Source organism: Podarcis tiliguerta (genome assembly GCF_965153285.1).
Source record: "Podarcis tiliguerta genome assembly, chromosome: 8".
NCBI lineage: Eukaryota > Metazoa > Chordata > Lepidosauria > Squamata > Lacertidae > Podarcis > Podarcis tiliguerta.
In genome coordinates this window covers 68,756,419-68,775,228 of record NC_139541.1, presented here as the reverse complement: position 1 = coordinate 68,775,228, position 18,810 = coordinate 68,756,419, and the positions used below count along the sequence as shown (strand labels likewise).

Here is an 18,810-nt window from a genome sequence, read left to right as displayed (position 1 = left end):
CTAGAGATGGCATGCTCGTTGACGCTTGCCGGTTAGCAAGACAGCAAAGTGTATTTGCTTTCTTTTGCTGTGGTTCTTGCCCCTTCCTCGTGTTTCAAAGGAAGAGAAGAGCCCGGGGGAATCAGGCCAGAGGTCCATCTAGTCCAGCATCCAGTTTCCTTCAGTGGCCAGCCAGATGCCTTCTGGAAGCCCAAATGCAGGACATGAGAGCAATTTGGCCCTCTGTCGCCTTCTTAGGCACTGGCATTACTGCATAGCCATCCTGACTAGTACCCACTGACAGCCTGACCCTCCAAGCATCTGCCTAATCCCCCTTTTAAACCTCCTAAGTTGGTTGCCATCTCCAAATCTTGTGGCGGAGAGTTCCACAGTTCGACTCTGCCCTGTGTGAGGAAGTCGTTTCCTTTTGTCCATTCTGAATCTCCCGCCTTTCCGCTTCATTGGATGGGCCCCGGGGAGGGAGAGAAACTTCGGTTCACTTTCCCCACACAGCGCATGATTTTATATATCTCTCTCAAGTCCCCACACCCTCCTTATTCACCTGCTTTCTAAATAAAAGATTCCCCGGCATTGTATGGCATTCCACACAGGGCAGGAGAGGGGGATATTTTTTTAGTCCATTGGGTCAGAGATCTTCCCTTCCTACAATGGGCCAACTTTGATGGGTAGGCTGAACCAACCACCTGACATCGTATTGACTTTGGGTGATTGACAAGTGGGTTGTCGCACCCAGCTGTCCAAGCTGACCCACCGAGATGACCGGAGATCCTGCACAAAGCAGAAGTGAACTCTCCACACATCAGGGGGCTCAATCCTGCTTTGTGCAGGGTTCAGGTACTGGGAACTGGCTGGTGCACCTGAGGTAAGCAGGATTGAACTCTCCATGTGTCAGCAGGTGTGTGGGGAGTTCAATCCTGCTCTCTGAAGCTGCATCCCCACCTGCCCTGCACCTGGTGTCACATATGGTGGGCATAGTTTTAAGGGGGAAATGGCCTTGTGGCCCAAAATGGGGAGGCCTTGCGACCCACATCTGGCCCATGAGCCGGAACGTCCCTGGCCCTGACATAGGGGAACCTTTCCGCATAAAGGAGCCCTTGAGCCAATCTCTCCTATGACCGCACATCACTTCACAGGTGGGCGAAAGGAGGTGTGCCTATTCCGGAGGCCAATGGCGACAGCTACGAGGCAACTGTTGACCAGTCCTTCTTCACAGAGCCTGTGTCGTGTGAGGTGTCCAACGCTGTGGGCAGCACCAATGTCAGCACGCTGGTGGATGTGCATTGTAAGTAAAGGATGCGGCTCCAGATCCCAAGATAAGGGGGGAGCATAGCTTGGTGGAAGAACACACTTGGCACCCAGAAGATCCCAGGGTCAGCCCCCACCATCTTCCCTTAAAAGAATCAAGAAGTAGAGCAATGGGAAAGACCCCTCTAGGAGACCTGAGAATGCCAGAGAAAGTCCAAGTGAAAAACACTGAGCAGGGTGGATAAATTGCCAGACTCTGGGGTCACCAGTGTGACAACTGCAAGTGCCCACCAGTATCTCCTAAGTCTCAGTCAATACACCCTCAAAAATCCACAATGTGTAAAAGACATTTACTCTTCCGTTCCTGCTTGAACTTGCTTGGCCGCTCTGACATGGCCTTCACAGCAGCCATTTTGTGTCACAATGCCACATGCACACCGGCAGCCATTTTGCTCCCACGGCACTTTCTCAAAGGCCAAAGCGTGCCCACTGTCCCAAGAAAATTGGTGACCCCCGGCCTGGCCTTGTGGAAGGCAGCTTTCAATGTGCCTAAAATGGAGTTTGACAGAGGGTCTCCCAAGGTTTACTCTGCTTATGGGTAATGTAATTAGGGTATGTAATTGTGATAAGTTCAGATAATGGACTAGCAGGCTCTCGCCTCAAGACAGTCCCTTGCCATCCTGTTTTGCCCAACTGGTGTTTGGCTAGTGTAGGTTATGACAGGAATCCTTGGAATTACATTCAGGATGGATGAACAACCTCTGTTTGCCTTGGAAATGATGAAGAGGTGCGTTGCAAGCAATCACTTTTGAGTGCTCTCACAAACATTGGAATGTTTTTTGAGTACTTGGAAATATTACGGGTGGTCAGTGTGGAATAACTATTAATCCCACCTCTCTCTGCTCCAGCAAAAAGCCTTGTTCCAGCAAAAACAGATGCTCTAGTGGGAGGGGATAGCCCACTTTGCAAGGGGTTAAGCTTTTGCACACATACACACAGACAGCAACCATTATTTTGTGATCAGCCCTGCTGGAAGTGCCCCTATGCAAGCTATTGGAGACATCATTTGCTTCAGTTTGCAAATAGGTCCTTTGATGGACTTGACCTTGGCTCAGAGTGTGACAACCCTGCTCAGAATGGGTTGTGTCTGCTTCAGCCCTGTTCACAAAAATTCAAGCAGGGATGCTCATAGATTAGTCAGACACTAGCTCTAAATTTTCACCCCAACCCTAATTTACATGGTCAATGTGCTTCTTATACCCTCTTGCCATGATTCTTACAAAACCTCCAGAAGGTGGTATAGTGGTTAAGAGCAGTGGACTTGTAATCTGGTGAACCGGGTTCGATTCCCTGCTCCTCCATACAGCTGCTGGGTGACCTTGGGCTAGTCACACTTCTGTGAAGTCTCTCAGCCCCACTCACCTCACAGAGTGTTTGTTGTGGGGGAGGAAGGGAAAGGAGAATGTTAGCCGCTTTGAGACTCCTTCGGGTAGTGATAAAGCGGGATATCAAATCCAAACTCTTCTTCTTCTCTTCTTCTTCTTCCAGTATCGATACTTCCAGTATCGTTATTCCCATATTGCAGATAGGGAGACTGAGGCTGAAGGTCAGCTGCTCCATTCAACTAACTCTCGGCAACCCCTTTCTTTCTGTCTGCAGTCGGACCCCGCCTCGTCTCTCAGCCAAAGCCCCTGACGGTTGACATTGGTGCAGACGCCTCTTTCACCTGTACCTGGACTGGGAATCCGCCTCTCACCCTGGCCTGGACCAAGAAAGGGTCTAGTGTGGTAAGTGCAGCATCAGCCCCCCGTTCAGATTTTTATTATAACAACAACGAGAAACAAATATGAAATAGAAAGAGTCTAATACGGCGAGTGATTTACACCAGGAGCCCATGCGCTCTGAACTTGCTTGCAACTTTCAAATCATGCCAATTTCCGCCCCCTTTTTCCCCCCAAAAGTTGGAAGTTAAAAAAATAAATAGCTCTGGGATTGTAATTTGCAAATTACACAAATTTTGGAAGAAGAAAAGAAATAGATCTCGGAGGCCCACCTGCCACTGCTTCACTTGCCTATAAACACAGAAGGCAAGAGAGTGAAGGATGCCCCACCCACTTTGCCTCTGGCCCCACCCATCGCCGGCATGCAGCCCCCAACAAATTACCCGCAGGGACTGGGGTCAGGAGAGAGACTCCCCACCCCTGCTGGAAAGATTCCTTTGGTCCTAAGAGAGCCACAACCAGAACTCCTTGTACCAACAGGTACTGAGCAACGGCAACACTTTGCATCTCAAGGCGGTGACGCAGGAAGACGCCGGCGTTTATGTGTGCAAAGCCATTGTGCCACGCATTGGAGTGGCGGAGAAGGAGGTGACCCTGGCTGTGAACGGTGAGGGGCCTGGCCTTGCGTCGGGACCGGGTGGCGGGTGTGGCAAGACTGTTAAAGGGAGCAGAGCAAAGCAAAGATGGGATAGGATTGCAGCTTGCCTTGCCTGGGGACCATAAGAAGCTGGCTTAGCTTAGACCATTGTCCTTCTTGTTCCTACCTGGAAAAGTCAGAGATGGAACCATGGATCTTTCTGCTCTGCATGCATGGCAGATGCTTTACCATTGAGCTGTTATGCCCTGCTTTCCTGGTAAAGATAGGAGGGAGCCTTGATGAAATCTGCAAGCCTCTACACCTGAGACGCTCCCTTTTTAACCAAATCATAGCCAGCTCCTGTAGCCTTCTAAAACAGCAACTAAGGGATGGGAAGGGGGAAAAGGGCCTCTTCTGTTTTGAACACTGCCCTGATTGTGTCCTCCTTTCCAGGTCCGCCCATTATCAGCGCAGAACCAAGCCAGCAGACTGCGGTGGGGACCAAGGCACGGCTGGAGTGCTTAGTGGGGAGCGTTCCACCTCCCGATAGGATAGTAAGTGCTTCAGTCTGCTAGCCTTTCCAGACCTGCTGTTCCTTGTCCCTTAACCTGTGTGTACATCAGTATTCCTGAAGGAGCATCTCCACCCCAATCGTTCAGCCCAGACACTGAGGTCCAGCTCCAAGGGCCTTCTGGTGGCTATCTCACTGCGACAATTGAAGCCACAGGAACCCGGCAGAGGGCCTTTTTGGTAGTGGCACCTGCCCTGTGGAACGCCCTCCCATCAGATGTCAAGGAAATAAACAACTACAGTGGTACCTCGGGTTAAGTACTTAATTCGTTCTGGAGGTCCGTTCTTAACCTGAAGCACCACTTTAGCTAATGGGGCCTCCTGCTGCCGCTGCGTTGCCGGAGCACGATTTCTGTTCTCATCCTGAAGCAAAGTTCTTAACCTGAAGCACTATTTCTGGGTTAGCGGAGTCTGTAACCTGAAGTGTATGTAACCTGAAGCGTATGTAACCTGAGGTACCGCTGTATCTGGCTTTTAGAAGACATCTGAAGGCAGCCCTGTTTAGGGAAGTTTTTAATGTCTGATGTTTTATCATTTTTTAAAATATTATTATTATCATTAATTCTGTTCCCCAGAGTGGCTGGGGAAACCCGGCCAGATGGGCGCATTATAAATAATGAATTATTATTATAAATTATTATAGTAGCACTTTGCAAGCTCAGGAATTCAGCATTCTGGAAATCTCAACTTTTAAATCAAGAGTACGCAGGTTTCTAGCCCTCTGGAAGTACATAATATTACATAGGCACAGCAGTTATTGGATAGCTGTTCTTAAAACATGTGTGCATTTTTTTCCTGCCCATCTTGGGGCAAGCTCTGGCAGCTTTCACTATAGTTTCAAGTTGAATTTCACTATTTCTTTATTATACAAGTATTTTTACCCTGCCTTTCAGCTGGAAAAGGGGGGAGGGAAGTGATGGTCAGGACTGCTTATAACAAATTTGACACGAGCGCATTATAAAAATGAAAACACATCAAATCAGGGATGAGCTGCAGCAGACAAAGCTGCTGTTAAAAATAAGGATTCGTTCAATGAGCTTTTCAGCTCGTGCTCTACAATGGAGTTATGGTCGTTCCCCAACCGAAACTACTTGCGATATCCCATATGAGTTTATGCTGCAGCTTCAGGGTTGCTCTGAGCTGAGACACATTCTGAGCAGGCTCCTCATCGGAGGGTGTGGGGCTCCGCCAGACACAGCACTGCCCTTTGCCCCCTTCAGCAGTGGCAGAATGAATTGTGCAAAATAAGCAGCTCAGTGTGCAAAAGTTGCTTAATCTGCAGGATTTATATGGGTCACTGAATTCAGCGTTTCTTGGCCCAGAATCCCAATGTTCCTATCCCAAAGCACACAGCGTTCTGGCCTTTTAATTTCTCCTTGACCAACTAGAGGAGATCCATGGGATTTTTTATTTTTGCTTTTTGTCCGGTTCAGATTAGAGTTGCAGGGCTTTGTGGGGAACTTTGGGGCTTCCAGTTGTTGCTGAACTGCAACTCCCATCATCCCTGGCTATTGACCATGCCTACTGGGGCTGATGGGAGTTATAGTTCAGGAACGTCTGGAGGACCAAAGGTTCCCCACAATTGGGGTTAACCTTTGCCCCTCTGTGCTGTTGTTGTTTTTTCTGGCAGAAATCTCCCTCCACCTGCTAAAAACAACCTACTAGTTAATGAGTCAAAACATAGATGCCGTGGTTGCTCTCGGCCAAATGGCTTAAGGGGAGGGGTGCGGTGTTCACCTGAGAGAACAGCGTGGAGGGGGAAGGGTTAAACCCCCTCCTCCAGTCCCAGCCTGAATCAGGATCCCATATGTGTTTCCACCTGCCTCCAGATGGCAGATTGCCACCCCCACCCAATCCCAGATCAAAGGTTTTTGAGAGGCTGGTGGGTTTTTAGAAAAGGGGGAGTGGGGAACCCTGCATTCTTGAAAGTCAGTGAATGATACAACTTGGATACACCAAGCAGAGCAAAGGTTTATTGACTTTGTTCCCACCACGCCGAGAAATCCTCAGAGGGCCTAGCGCTCCCCTTGCAGCTTTAAATCACTACGCAAGGTGCCTATTAACATCTGGAGAGCTATTTGTGGGTCGTGACTGACTGTGCAGTTCTGGTGATTTCCCAGCCCCCTTCTACGCGAGAGGCAGAGATCAAACAGATCTGCAGCAGCCTGGACAAAATAAGCAGATTTGTATGTGTGGTCTATTTTTCTACATTTCACACAAGAATTTTTCTATGTTGCGCACAAGAATCTGAAAGATTCTTGCATGGTGATTTTGGTGCACCATGAGTTGTTAGTTTATGTTTTGTTTTGTTTTGTTTTTGTATGGTGCAAACGATCCCATTTTTTCCATAGTGGTTTTTTATGTTGTTGTTTTTTGCACGATGCACGTGATCAGCCAGCCACAAGGTGGAGGAAATGCCACATGGAGTTGTGTTTCTAAAGAGTGTGCATGTGACAACTGTCACACATGCACTGGCTCTGGGTCAAAACCCTCTTAGCACACTTGAGTTTCCCATCTGCCTACCAATGGCATAAGGATACATTCCAAAGCGCAGGAGCTCTCCATGACAACCACCATTGCCATGACCTTCCTAAGGTGTACAGCAAATAATGAATATATGACAAATGCAAACAGTATGGCCACAAGCCAGCTCTTTTATCACACCCACCCTCCTGTTTTGCTTAGCATCCAGCCTGGTAAAGTCTTCTGGCAGACTCAAAAGCTTGCTCACTAGTTTGTGACATTTTGGCTGAGCATAATGGGGAATTTTGCAAAATAAAAGGGTAGCCGTTTGACCCGTCGCCTTGCAAGCTGATGTAACCTCCCTCTCCTTCTGCTCGGCTTATTTGGTGGATATCTCTCTTGCTTATTTGGCATGCAAAGTGTTTGCAGGTAGCTCTCCTGCAGGTGGCCCCATTCTCCCTTAGGTCCAGGTGTTGCGCCCCTGCCCGCCTCCAGCCCAATGCCCCAATGCCGTTCCATAGCTGTCAAGCGTCCCTTATTTGGCGGGACAGTCCCTTATCCCAGCGCCATGTCCCGCTGCTGTCCCTTATTGATGGTGTCCCTTAAATAAGCTACTGGAGGTAATGGGGCCCTTTCTATGTCCAGCTGTCCTTTGTCAACAACAAATTGTTGCTGTTTTTTTGTGTTGAATATATGCTATATGGTAACTTATGGACCTAATAGGTATCTAAAGCCATTTGCACGCAACAAAATATGTATTTCATCAAAGTATTTGTTGATCCCTTATTTTGGCTGCTGATCCCTTATTTTCGAGGCTGCTGATCCCTTACTTTCAAATCTGTAAGTTGACAGCTATGTGCTGTTCATAGCCTTGATCTCTCCCTTTCCCCTTGTCACAGGCCTGGGCATGGGGCGAACGGGTGCTGGATGCTGGCTCGCTGGATCGCTTCACTGTGGACACAGTGGTGACGGACCAAGGGGTGCTCTCGGCCTTGCTGATCGACCCAACCCACGACTCCGACTTTGCCCTGCCCTACAACTGCACGGCCTGGAACCGCTTTGGTGCCCGCTCTGCGGCAGTCAGCTTGCGCCGCCAAGGTGAGGCTCCCATCTTTGGCCAGGAAGCCTGGGGCATGGAGGGAAGACCTGCAGCCCTCCAGATGCTGGCAGACTCAAAATCCCATCAGCCACAGCCAGCATGGCAGGGACAATGGGAGTTGTAGTCCAATGGCATCTGGAGGGCCACATTTATATTTCTACAGGTTCTTTGGACCTTAATTTCTGCTTATCTTTTAATGGGGGGGTGGGATTCCATTGCATTTGCTTTTTTTATACATACTATAGGTGAGGACCTTAGGTTGTTTTTCCTCTTGTCCTTCCACTTATTTTTAACATTTGCTTCTCCAAGTTGCTTTGAGCTCACCTTTCTGGAAAAAGTGATGATGATCTTTATTTCCCACAATGGCCCTAGCATGGCACTGCCCAGAGTATATCAGACTAGAAAAATAATATTGTGGGGAATTCCCAGAGCAGGCAGTATGGGTGAGCCCTTAGAAGCTGCCTGAGGATGCGAAGGGCTGACCCAGGCCCTCCCCCTACTAGGCCACCTAGTGTCAAATTCAGAGCAGGGAGATCGGAGTTCAAATCATAGCCACAAACCTCCTGTGGGCAAATCGCTGTCTCTCAGCAGCCACAGAGTAGTTGCAGTGACAACATGGGATAATAAACCCTTGTAAATTGCTCTGAATTTCTTCAAGAGAGAGCAAGGCTCCCTAATACGACAAATAAAAAGTGTGTGTGTGTGTGTAAATAACCCATCTTATTCCCATCAGAAGTCCTGTCCGTCCTAATTTTGGGTACTTTGGCTGCCTCTGGCGTTGCTGCTCTCCTCCTCCTGGTGGTCTTCTTCTCTCTCTGCTACCGGCGCAAGCGCTGTGGGAAAGGTGAGGATCCCCGCAGCCCCCTCTTTTCCCCCCCCTTGCTTTCTAGGTTGTTCCAGACTTGAAGTGCACCTGGAGGACTAAAGAAAGCCTGGGGAGCCTGCATTGTGTTTGAAGGAGGGGACACGAGCCGGAATAGCACAGCAGGGAAGAGAAGGGAGGCTGGGAGGTCAAGTCCCAGCAGGAGGCGTTCTGTCATTACTGGAGAGGAGGGACCATTGCTCAGCACACCTGCTCAGAGCACATGCCTCACCTGGAGAAACTTCTTTCTCCAGTGTCTCCCAGTTCAAAAGGGGCTCCAAGACCTGTGTTTGGAGATCTGGCACTGCCAAGCAGAGTGAGCAAGACCGTACCAGATGATAGATAGATAGATGATGATAGATAGATAGATAGATAGATGATAGATAGATAGATAAATGATAGATAGATGATAGATATAGATAGATAGATAGATGATAGATATAGATGATAGATAGATAGATGATAGATAGATAGATAGATAGATAGATAGATAGATAGATAGATAGATAGATGATAGATGATAGATAGATAGATGATAGATAGATAGATAGATAGATAGATAGATGATAGATAGATAGATAAATGATAGATAGATGATAGATATAGATAGATAGATAGATGATAGATAGATAGATGATAGATATAGATGATAGATAGATAGATGATAGATAGATAGATAGATAGATAGATAGATAGATAGATAGATGATAGATGATAGATAGATAGATAGATAGATAGATGATAGATATAGATAGATAGATAGATAGATAGATGATAGATGATAGACAGATAACAAGCAGTTCAGTAACATTTCAAGTTTAACAACCAATCACTCCACCTACAACTTCCCCTCTCTCCCTCCATAGTTCTCCCATAATTTCAATAATTTCAATATTATAGTTACTCTATACCTTCACCTTATCACAGAATTAAAACAGAAAGGTCGCCCCCACACACACTGCTGTTCTTACTCAAATCCTATCTGCATGGGCATCTAGGAGCACATGCTGGAAAATGTTAAATTTATGCCACTAAACAGTAGATTAAAGGGCTCTGATGCCCTAGCGTGACAAATCCACTTTTTAAAAAAAAAGAAAAAAGAAACAGACTAACTGCAGTTCAGAAACAGGTTCAGGACAGGTTTGGGGGCAGGATTCTCTCCCAGCCCTACCTTGAGGTGCTTGGGATTGAACCTGGAATCTCCTGCAGTGTTACACCACTCAGCCATGCTGCCCTGTATAAAGGAGCAGACATTTAAGGAAGCACAATAGGGCCTAAGGTATCTCCTCCTGTGATACCTTCATGTGTGCGTCCATTCAAAAGCTCAAGTTCTATGACACAAGGAAGGTCATCTTTGTGTGGAGCTGCAGGCAAGGAAGGCCGAATTCATGCCTGTATCTGTCACTCTGCCTTTTCTGCAGCCAAGCGGGGAACACAGCTCTCCAAGGCAGACATCCTGGTACAGATCACGACCAGTGAGAGCAGCCCCAGCCGGCCGAGTGAGACCGAAGACGATGCCAAGGAGCCCATGGTGAGTAGAGCCGGTGTCCTGATGCGCTGCCCAAAGACTCGAAAGGTACTTAATATACATGAAAGCACTCTCTGGAGGTCCTCTCTTGCAAGCCTATGGTGCAGGGGTGTGGAGCCCATCACCCTCCAGATGTTCTGGGACTCCAAGGGTTGTTGCCAACTAAGTTCTAATCAGAGTAGACCCATTTAAATTCATGGGCCAAAGCTAGTCATGTTAATTTATTGCAATGGGTCCCTCCAAATGGGACTGTGCAACTCCTCAGCCCCACCCAACACAGCCAGTTGGGACCAGAGATGATGGAAGTTATCATTGAGGTTGAATCCTGACAAGACAGAAGTACTGTTTGGGGGGGCAGATGTGGGGGACTCCCTAGTCCTGAATGAGGTAACTGTGCCCCTGACCCACAGCTATCCATGGAGGTGCAGGTCAACTCTGTGTCCAGGGCAGCTGTCAACCAGCTCCATCTGTCTACCAGCTCCATCTCAGCCTCCATACGCAGGCTGAGACCCTACCTGCCTGCAGACTGTATCGCCAGAGTGGTGCATGCTCTGGTTATCTCCCGCTTGGACTACTGCAATGCACTCTACATGGGGCTACCTTTGAAGGTGACCTGGAAACTACAATTAATCCAGAATGCGGCAGCTAGACTGGTGACTGGGAGTGGCCGCTGAGACCATATAATGCCGGTCCTGAAAGACCTACATTGGTTCCCAGTATGTTTCTGAGCACAATTCAAAGTGTTGGTGCCGACCTTTAAAGCCCTAAACGGCCTTGGCCCAGTATACCTGAAGGAGCGTCTCCACCCCCATCATTCAGCCCGGACACAGAGGTCCAGCGCCAAGGGCCTTCTGGTGGTTGCCTCGCTGCGAGAAGTGAGGTTACAGGGAACCAGGCAGAGGGCCTTCTCAGTAGTGGTGCCCACCCTGTGGAACGCTCTCCCATCAGATGTCAAGGAAATAAACAACTATCTGACTTTTAAAAGACATCTGAAGGCAGCTCTGTTTAGGGAAGTGCTAAATGTTTAATGCTGTGTGTTTTTAACATTCGGTTGGGAGCTGTCCAGAGTGGCTGGGGAAACCCAGCCAGATGGGTGGGGTATAAATAATAAATTATTATTACTACTACTACTACTTCAAAGCACAAAGCACACAGCCTGCTAAGAATACAAGTAGAGACCTTCCAGAGTCCAGCATCCCTTTCCCACTAGTGGGCAAGCAGATGTTTCCGGAAAACCCACAAGCCTCCAGTATTCAAAAGTGCAAGTGGGGCATACAATAAAATGTTGCAGGGTGGAGTGCTGGGATAGCTTAGTCATTAGAGCATGAGACTCTTGATCTCTGGGTCATGGGTTTGAGCACCAAGATGGCAAAAGATTCCTACATTGTAGGGGGTTGGACTAGATGACCCTTGTGGTCCCCTCCAGTTCTACAAGTCTACGATTCTGTGCTCTTCAGGGTGTCTGGCCTGCCAGCCATGCACTTTCCCAATATATCCCATTCCCCCTACCAACCTGGTTTTCCATTTTTCTCCCCACTCCATTAGTTAGCAAAGTCTGGGCCCTCTTTTTTAATGCTCAGTCTTCATTGGGTTGTTAGAGGGTATCGCCGACCACCAAGAACTGGCACCCAGGTATACATAGGCTGTGACATGGCCTCTGAACATGGAGGCTACATTGCTCCTGTCATGGTACCAATTTGTTCTACCCGCCATGAATTTTTGCCTAACTCTTCTAAAAGGCCGTCTAAGCTAGCAGCCATCCTTGCATACTGATAATTAACCAAGACTTGAGCACTGCCAGTGGCGTAGCGTGGGGGGTGCAGGGGGGGCCGGCCGCACCAGCCACAACATCTGGGGGTTAGGGTTAGGGGGCGCAAATCCACAGGTTAGGGGGCGCAAATCCACGGGTTAGGCGGTGCAAATTACTTGCCTTGCCCTGGGTGCTGACAACCCACGCTACGCCACTGAGCACTGCAATGCGCTCTTTGTGGGGCTACCCTTGTGTCTGGTCTGGAACCTCCACCTGGTGCAAAATGCGGCAACTAGACCATTGATTGGGACAGGCTACCTACCACCAGCACATGCTTCAAGCTTATGCTGGCTGCCCATGTGTTACCGGGACAAGTTCAGGGTTCCTGTATTAATTTGCAAGGCCCTTAACAACTTGGGTCAAGGCTATCTTAAGGACTGATCCTTTATATCCTGGCCTGACCACTGAGATCCTTCGGGGAGTCTCTGTTGGGGTCCCCCATAACTCAACTACTAGAAGCCCTGAATTCAGTGTTGAGGGCCCAAGTCCATTATATAATAATGCTCATAATACTTACAACTCCCACGGGCTCCCACGGGCACACATGACAAAAGACTTCCTTGTTTCAGCAGGCATGTTGGAGTAGGGATTGGCTTTATGGCAAACTTTAATGTTTTGTTGTCCCATTTTCTATGGATTGTTTTTAAGCACACGGCACTTAGAAATGCAAACAATGACTTAAATAAATAAATGTGCCATGTCTATTAATTTCAGCAGTCTAAACCAGTGATTGCCAACCTTGGGTCTCCAGCTCTTGCTGGACTACAGCTCCCATGATCCCTAGCTAGCAGGATGGTCAGGGATGAGGGGAACTGTAGTCCAAAAACAACTGAGAAACACTGGTTTAAACCATCCATTGTGTCCTTGATCAATTTCATCAGGCACCCATGCCCAGGTTCTCTCCACCCTTTCCATACCATTCAAAACTCAGTAATAATTTGTCTTCCCCCAGCCCCACCTCCCTTAGACTGGTCACTGATAGGACAGGAGGGTTTGGGCTGTTTGCCAGAGGTGGGGGTCTTCCCTTGAGCTCAAAAAATGTACTTCTGCCAACCTGAGCCTGCAGATTATGCCCCTGAAATTAGGCCTGTGAGGGAATGGCCCTCACAGCCTAAATGATAATAAAGAGAAGACAAGAGGAGATGCTGTCATGGATCTCCACTGTCTTGCCTCGCCTGGTCCTAGGGGACCTAAGGAACTCAAGCCAGGACAAGGAGGGCATTTTCTATAGGCTGCTCATCTTTCCCCCTTCATCTCCCTCCAGGCCACAAGCAGTGAGTCTCCAGCTACATCCCACACTGAGCACAGTGAGATCCTGGAGGATGACGAAGGGAGCCAAGAGCTGAAGGTGAGCTCAGCTGGGACTTTGGGAGGCTGACCGCTCTGCCTACCGTACAAGAGCCCTGCGTCAGGGTTGGCCAGCCAGTGGCTTCCAGATGTTCTTGGCTCCATCTCCCATCATCATCCCTGACTGTTGGCCAGGCTGGAAGGGGCTGATAACATCTGGAGTCCAAACATCTGGGGGGCCACAGGTTCACCACCACTACCCTAAGTATACCTTTCTGAACCTCTCGAAGACCAAAGAGTCACACGAACATTTAAAAATGCCTTCCTAATCCATACCAAAAGCTTGTCCCATTTTCTAGCTATCTGTCTCCTCCAATAAGGGCATGGGAGTAATAGCCATCTCCTCCTCCTTTACAAAAAATGTTTAATCATTTAAAATACTTCTTCACCACCACCAAAGATTTCAAAACATAAATACAACATAAAAACCAACAAATAAACAATAGATTCTTAAATAAACAAATAAAATATTGTTATATTCAGCCAAGCAGAGGCAGGTGAAAACCGGTTTTAAAAGAAGTGAGAAACGAAGTAAGGCAAAATTCCACCTAAAATGTCACCTAAAATGCACAGGACTTGACAAGATTGTAATATGGGCACCAAATGTGCCTATTTGGAGAGGGCATTCCAGAGTGTGGGTGCCACTGCAGAAAAGGCCCTCTTCTTTTTTGTAAATACGTAAGGCAGCTCAGTTAAAGCCAGGTTCCAGTAGTTGAAATTTAGCTCCCCAGCTGTAGAAAGGGACAGACCAGTAACTCTCTTGGGTGCTATGGTTAAGCAACAAAATCTCATCAATGATTATTATGATTATTTGCTGTAATTGTAAATGGCCCTTCCCCCAAAAGAACCCCTGGGCAATGTACAGCAAAGGATAAATGACAGAACTGCACCAATGATTTAAAAAACATGGTTAAAATTTGGCGACAAAACCCAGTTTTAAAAACAGTCATTTGTCAATTGGCAGTAATCCTAAATTGGTAGTATACAGTCGTACCTTGGATCTCGAACGTCTTGGCTCCCGAACAAATCAGCTCCCGAACGATCAAAATCCAGAAGTGAGTTTTCCAGTTTTCAAACGATTTTCGGAAGCTGAACGTCCAGCATGGCTTCCGCGGCTCTGGGAATTTTTAGCTCTCTGAGGAATCTCTAAACAGCTCTTGACACCCTTAACAAACCACAGTTCCCAGGATTCTTTGGGGGAAACCATGGCTGTTAAAAGCGCTCTAACTCTGCTTGGAAGTGGCCAGAGGTGGTTTCAACCTGGGTCTCCTGAGTTCCAACCACTACGCCTCACTGTCAATTCTCTCTCAGATTCTTTGCATATAATTTTTATTACATTTTCTGTTTTACCATTGAAAATACTCATTTTACATCCTTAAGATATTAATGACTTCCCTTCTTCTCTTTCCATGGTTCATTTTACATATCATAAATCCCTGCACATTTTACAAAAGCAATACCATTCAGTATTCCATTACTGCATCCATCAAAACTTATTTACACTGTTGAATTTATCTTAATGCTGCCAGCGTTTTCAGCTGTACAAAATTCTTTCCCATATACAGTGGTACCTCAGGTTACATACGCTTCAGGTTACATACGCTTCAGGTTACATACACTTCAGGTTACATACTCCACTAACCCAGAAATAGTGCTTCAGGTTAAGAACTTTGCTTCAGGTTGAGAACAGAAATCGTGCTCCGGCAGCGCGGCAGCAGCAGGAGGCCCCATTAGCTAAAGCGGTGCTTCAGGTTAAGAACAGATTCAGGTTAAGTACAGACCTCCGGAACGAGTTAAGTACTTAACCCGAGGTACCACTGTATTCAGATTCTTTGGGGCACATCCTGACATTTGCTTCCCTGGCATTCCAATACAGATATATATTTTTTCTTCCATAGGATCCCACCAATGGCTACTACAAGGTGCGTGCCCACGAGGAACCAAGTTTGGTTAGCAGCTTCTCGGAGTACACGCCGGCCCCCCGCCCATTGTTCGGGGCGACCTCTCTGTACCCTTCCACGGGGCCAGTTCAGCCCAAGCTGTACGAATATGCTCACCGCTATACCCTGGGCACGCCCGGCTCCCGCTCAGCCTACGACCCCCATGAGCGTCTTTTTCCCCAGGAGAACATCTACAGCGGAACGGCCTACCTCACTGCACCCTATAGCCGGGCCTTCACCAGCTACGTCAAACCGAGCAGCTACGAGAAAGCGGAGAGCGGCTACGGGCAGTCGGACCAAGCCAGCAAAGTCTCGGGTTGCTCTCGCTTCTCCTACACGTCCTTGTCCCAACAGTCTGACTATGGGCGCCCCGCTCACCAGCGCATGCAGACCCACGTATGACTCGTGCCCGTCCCCTGCCAAATGCCGGTCACCTCCGGAGAAAGAGAAAAGGGAACGGACTCCGCTCACTTGTGGCTAACGGACTCAGAACTGCCAGGGTGATAGACTTGCGACCCTCGCTTTCCTCCTGAGGGTGCCCAATTCTCCTTGTGTGTATATCGGTGGGGTGGGGTGGGACGGCGGCAGGTAGCTGGCTCGGCAGCCAAGATGGCCGACAGCCCTCTCGCCATCTTCTGACTGGGACCAAGCCCATCTCCCTTGGGCAGCAAGGAAACCAACATCCTGCCTGCCTTCGCACCAGGACGTGAAGAGTGGGTTTGAAAACGGCGGAAAGCACACTGCCTTGGCTGAAACAGAGGACAGACTTTCTGGGGAATCTGTCTTGGCTTGTAAGAATCCGCATTCAAAATGGCGGGCATGGCTGTCTGTCAGACAAAAGCAATGGCGTAAGAAGCTAGTGGGTGCTGAAAACGGTGCACAGTAAGGTGCCGGGACAGTGACGGGACTACGTGATGCTTGTTCTCTCTCCTCACCCTGAAACAGAGCTGCCTCGAGGGCAAATCCCCTGCCGTCAAGGCAAGATTCTCCACCAGCCGCATGATTCTGGGAAATCTCCAAGCATGGGCCCCTCCCTAGTGCTTGCCTTTTAATTTTTTCCTGGCTTGATGCTGTGGTTTAAATCATTCCCCCTGCCCCCCTCTTTAGCTGGGGTGTCTCCTAGACTCCTGCCCATCCCCTTTAATTAAAGACAAGCAAATAAACCAGGCACTGCACTTCGAACAGGATGGCACCTGCACTGCACTGGACTGACAGGGAGGTGGCGATAGTGCTCAACGTTTATGCCATTTTAAGACTTGCCAGGACTCTCTTTAGGCACAGTTAAAATGACAGGATGATGCTGAGGATTAAAATCCAATTATTAAAAAAGCCAAGGATGGGGCGTGGGAGGATACAGGAAGCCAAAAGCCAATGGGATCTGTTGATTTCATTTGTGGGATTCTTTTTCTTTTCTTTTCTTTTTAATAAGTTATTCCTTGTTATTACTTTTTGCCTTAAGTGTATTTCTCTGCTATTGATGGTTCTGACATTTTTGTTTCGGTCTTTCCAGAATCGCTTGGGAGTGGTTTAGGGGGGTTGGGGGGGTATTTCCCCCTGTTTTGCTTGTTTTTGCGTTTTTTTTATTATTAGACTGGGATTTCACACTAGCACACAACGGTCACGCCTGTTTGAGTGCGTTGCGTAAGACGAGGGGGAGTTGTAAATGTATTGCCTACTGCAGAATTCAAATATTTATATTTAATTTAAAAAGCAGGACGGAGTTATGCTTTTGTTATTTTAGCCTTAGAATGCTAGGCAGTGGAACAGAGCACAAATACACACCAGGGGAATTCTGGGAACAGAGCAAGCTGCCTTGTACCAGGTCAGACTGGCTGGTAGGGGAAAGTGTATGTTACCAATACACTTTCCAGCATATATTTGCAACCTTTGAGATCTGGAGCCTTTCCTTTTAAAACTCAAAATCTGAAGGAAAAGGTGGGGAACCGTTGGCCCCCAGATGTTGATGGTGTTAAGTTGTGGGTGAACATATCAGATGACACAGCGATTCTTCAAACAGCTCTTGTTTATTCACAGGCCAGAACAGAACTGGACTGAAGGGTTCAGTCAGCCTGCTTATATAGAGCTCCAATACAACGTAACTGTAACAATTTTCTAAAACTATCCAATCACTGAACGTCACTTTCCATTCCTTATTTGCATAACTATCTACAGTATCCCCCTGCTGGCCCAGGGTGAGAACTTCAGAACATAACAGATGGACTATAATGAAAGGTCCCAGGTTGCCCACCTCTGCCTTAGATGCTCCAAAAGCGGTACCCAATACTCTCTTCTGCACTTCCATGGAACTGAAGCAGAGCCACAGCTCTGACCCAATGCAACAGTGAACAGGACTCCTGCACATTTGACCCTTTTACAGAAAAACAGATTTCATCAGCATTGGTAAAATCCCCTGTTGTGCAATAAACACTGAAGGTGCTGAACCCCTTTTCTCCTCCACAGTGGGGGCTTCCCCCTAGGATATCTGGCATAGCACAACACCCTTTGGGGAGAGACAGCATCTCAGGTTCCAGCCCTGGCATCTCCTGCTGCAAAAACCAGGCGGGTATGCAAAAACCAGGTAAAAGGAGTTTTAGTGAGAAGTAATTTGCACTTCTCAAACCATTACACAACCTGAAATGCATCCTTCAAAATCCGCACTTCTCCAAATTTTGCAATGCAGTTTTCCCACCAAATCATGCGAACAGAAATCATATATCAGGGAAAAGTTTGCAGACAGAATGCACAGATTAGGGGAAACTACATACGAAAAATGCATTACGTTAGCAGAAGTTGCTTGTGTATATTAATCAAAACTGCATACAAAAATGTGTTTATTAGGAGAAATCCACTGACAAATTTTCCTGAGGATTTGGGAGGGGGAGAGTTTTCACAAATCACTATGGAATTGTGACAAACTTGAATTTAAGACTAGGAAAATGAGAAATTGAGCCTCGTCTATCCCTAAGTTACACTGGATGAGAAGTGCTTTATTTGGGGGGAAGGGGTGCACACTTTCAGTGGCAGCACACAAGCACGGCATGCAGAAGACCTCAGGTGCAATAGCTGGTTGCAGGTGAAGGACACATGCTGGAGACCCCAGTCAGAGTAGATAATACCAGACGAACAGATAGTTTGACTTGGTGTATAAGACAAGTTCCTATGTTACACACACAACACAGTGAGCGAAAAAGATTTGCTTGCTACACCAACCCCTTCCTATTTCAGCATTTCTTTTTCCACTTCAGCGATATTTCACAGGCTATCCGCTTTGGCATTGCTGCTTTTGAAACCAGGTGGGTGGGCGGGAAACGACTGTGTGTGTGAAATCAGTGAAGATCTCTACTTCTCGTGAGTGTTACATTAGCCACATGCTTGCGTTGTTTAAAGAACATCGTCATTTTTATCCTTACTATCTCTTAAATTGTCTGCTAAAAGTAGTGCTCCTCTTTGCTGCCGGTATATAACTTGCAGGGAATGGCAGCCTTTCCCACCACCACCTCCCCACACACACAAAAATGTGTGGTGCTGTGGCAGGGAGTGTGAGATAGTTTTGGTAAAACAGCATCCCAAATGGGTGTCGTGGAAGAT

General features: G+C 47.7%; 1 protein-coding gene across 3 annotated transcripts in view; it reads left to right on the top strand.

Annotated features, from left to right (window-relative positions):
- KIRREL2 (kirre like nephrin family adhesion molecule 2) overlaps positions 1–16,933 on the top strand; it is a 62,298-nt gene extending 45,365 nt beyond the window's left edge. Inside the window, exons 7-15 of one of the 3 annotated variants that reach the window (XM_083455114.1) lie at positions 1,134–1,282; positions 2,905–3,032; positions 3,507–3,633; positions 4,057–4,157; positions 7,536–7,734; positions 8,472–8,579; positions 10,019–10,128; positions 13,200–13,283; positions 15,181–16,933. In XM_083455114.1, the coding sequence (XP_083311240.1) occupies positions 1,134–1,282; positions 2,905–3,032; positions 3,507–3,633; positions 4,057–4,157; positions 7,536–7,734; positions 8,472–8,579; positions 10,019–10,128; positions 13,200–13,283; positions 15,181–15,624 (1,450 nt within the window). In that variant the 3' untranslated portion in view covers positions 15,625–16,933. Of the gene's footprint in view, positions 1–1,133; positions 1,283–2,904; positions 3,033–3,506; positions 3,634–4,056; positions 4,158–7,535; positions 7,735–8,468; positions 8,580–10,018; positions 10,129–13,199; positions 13,284–15,180 lie in introns of all 3 variants that reach the window. The other 2 variants (XM_083455113.1, XM_083455115.1) reach the window with 2 other exon arrangements.
- The last annotated feature ends 1,877 nt before the right edge of the window (positions 16,934–18,810 follow it).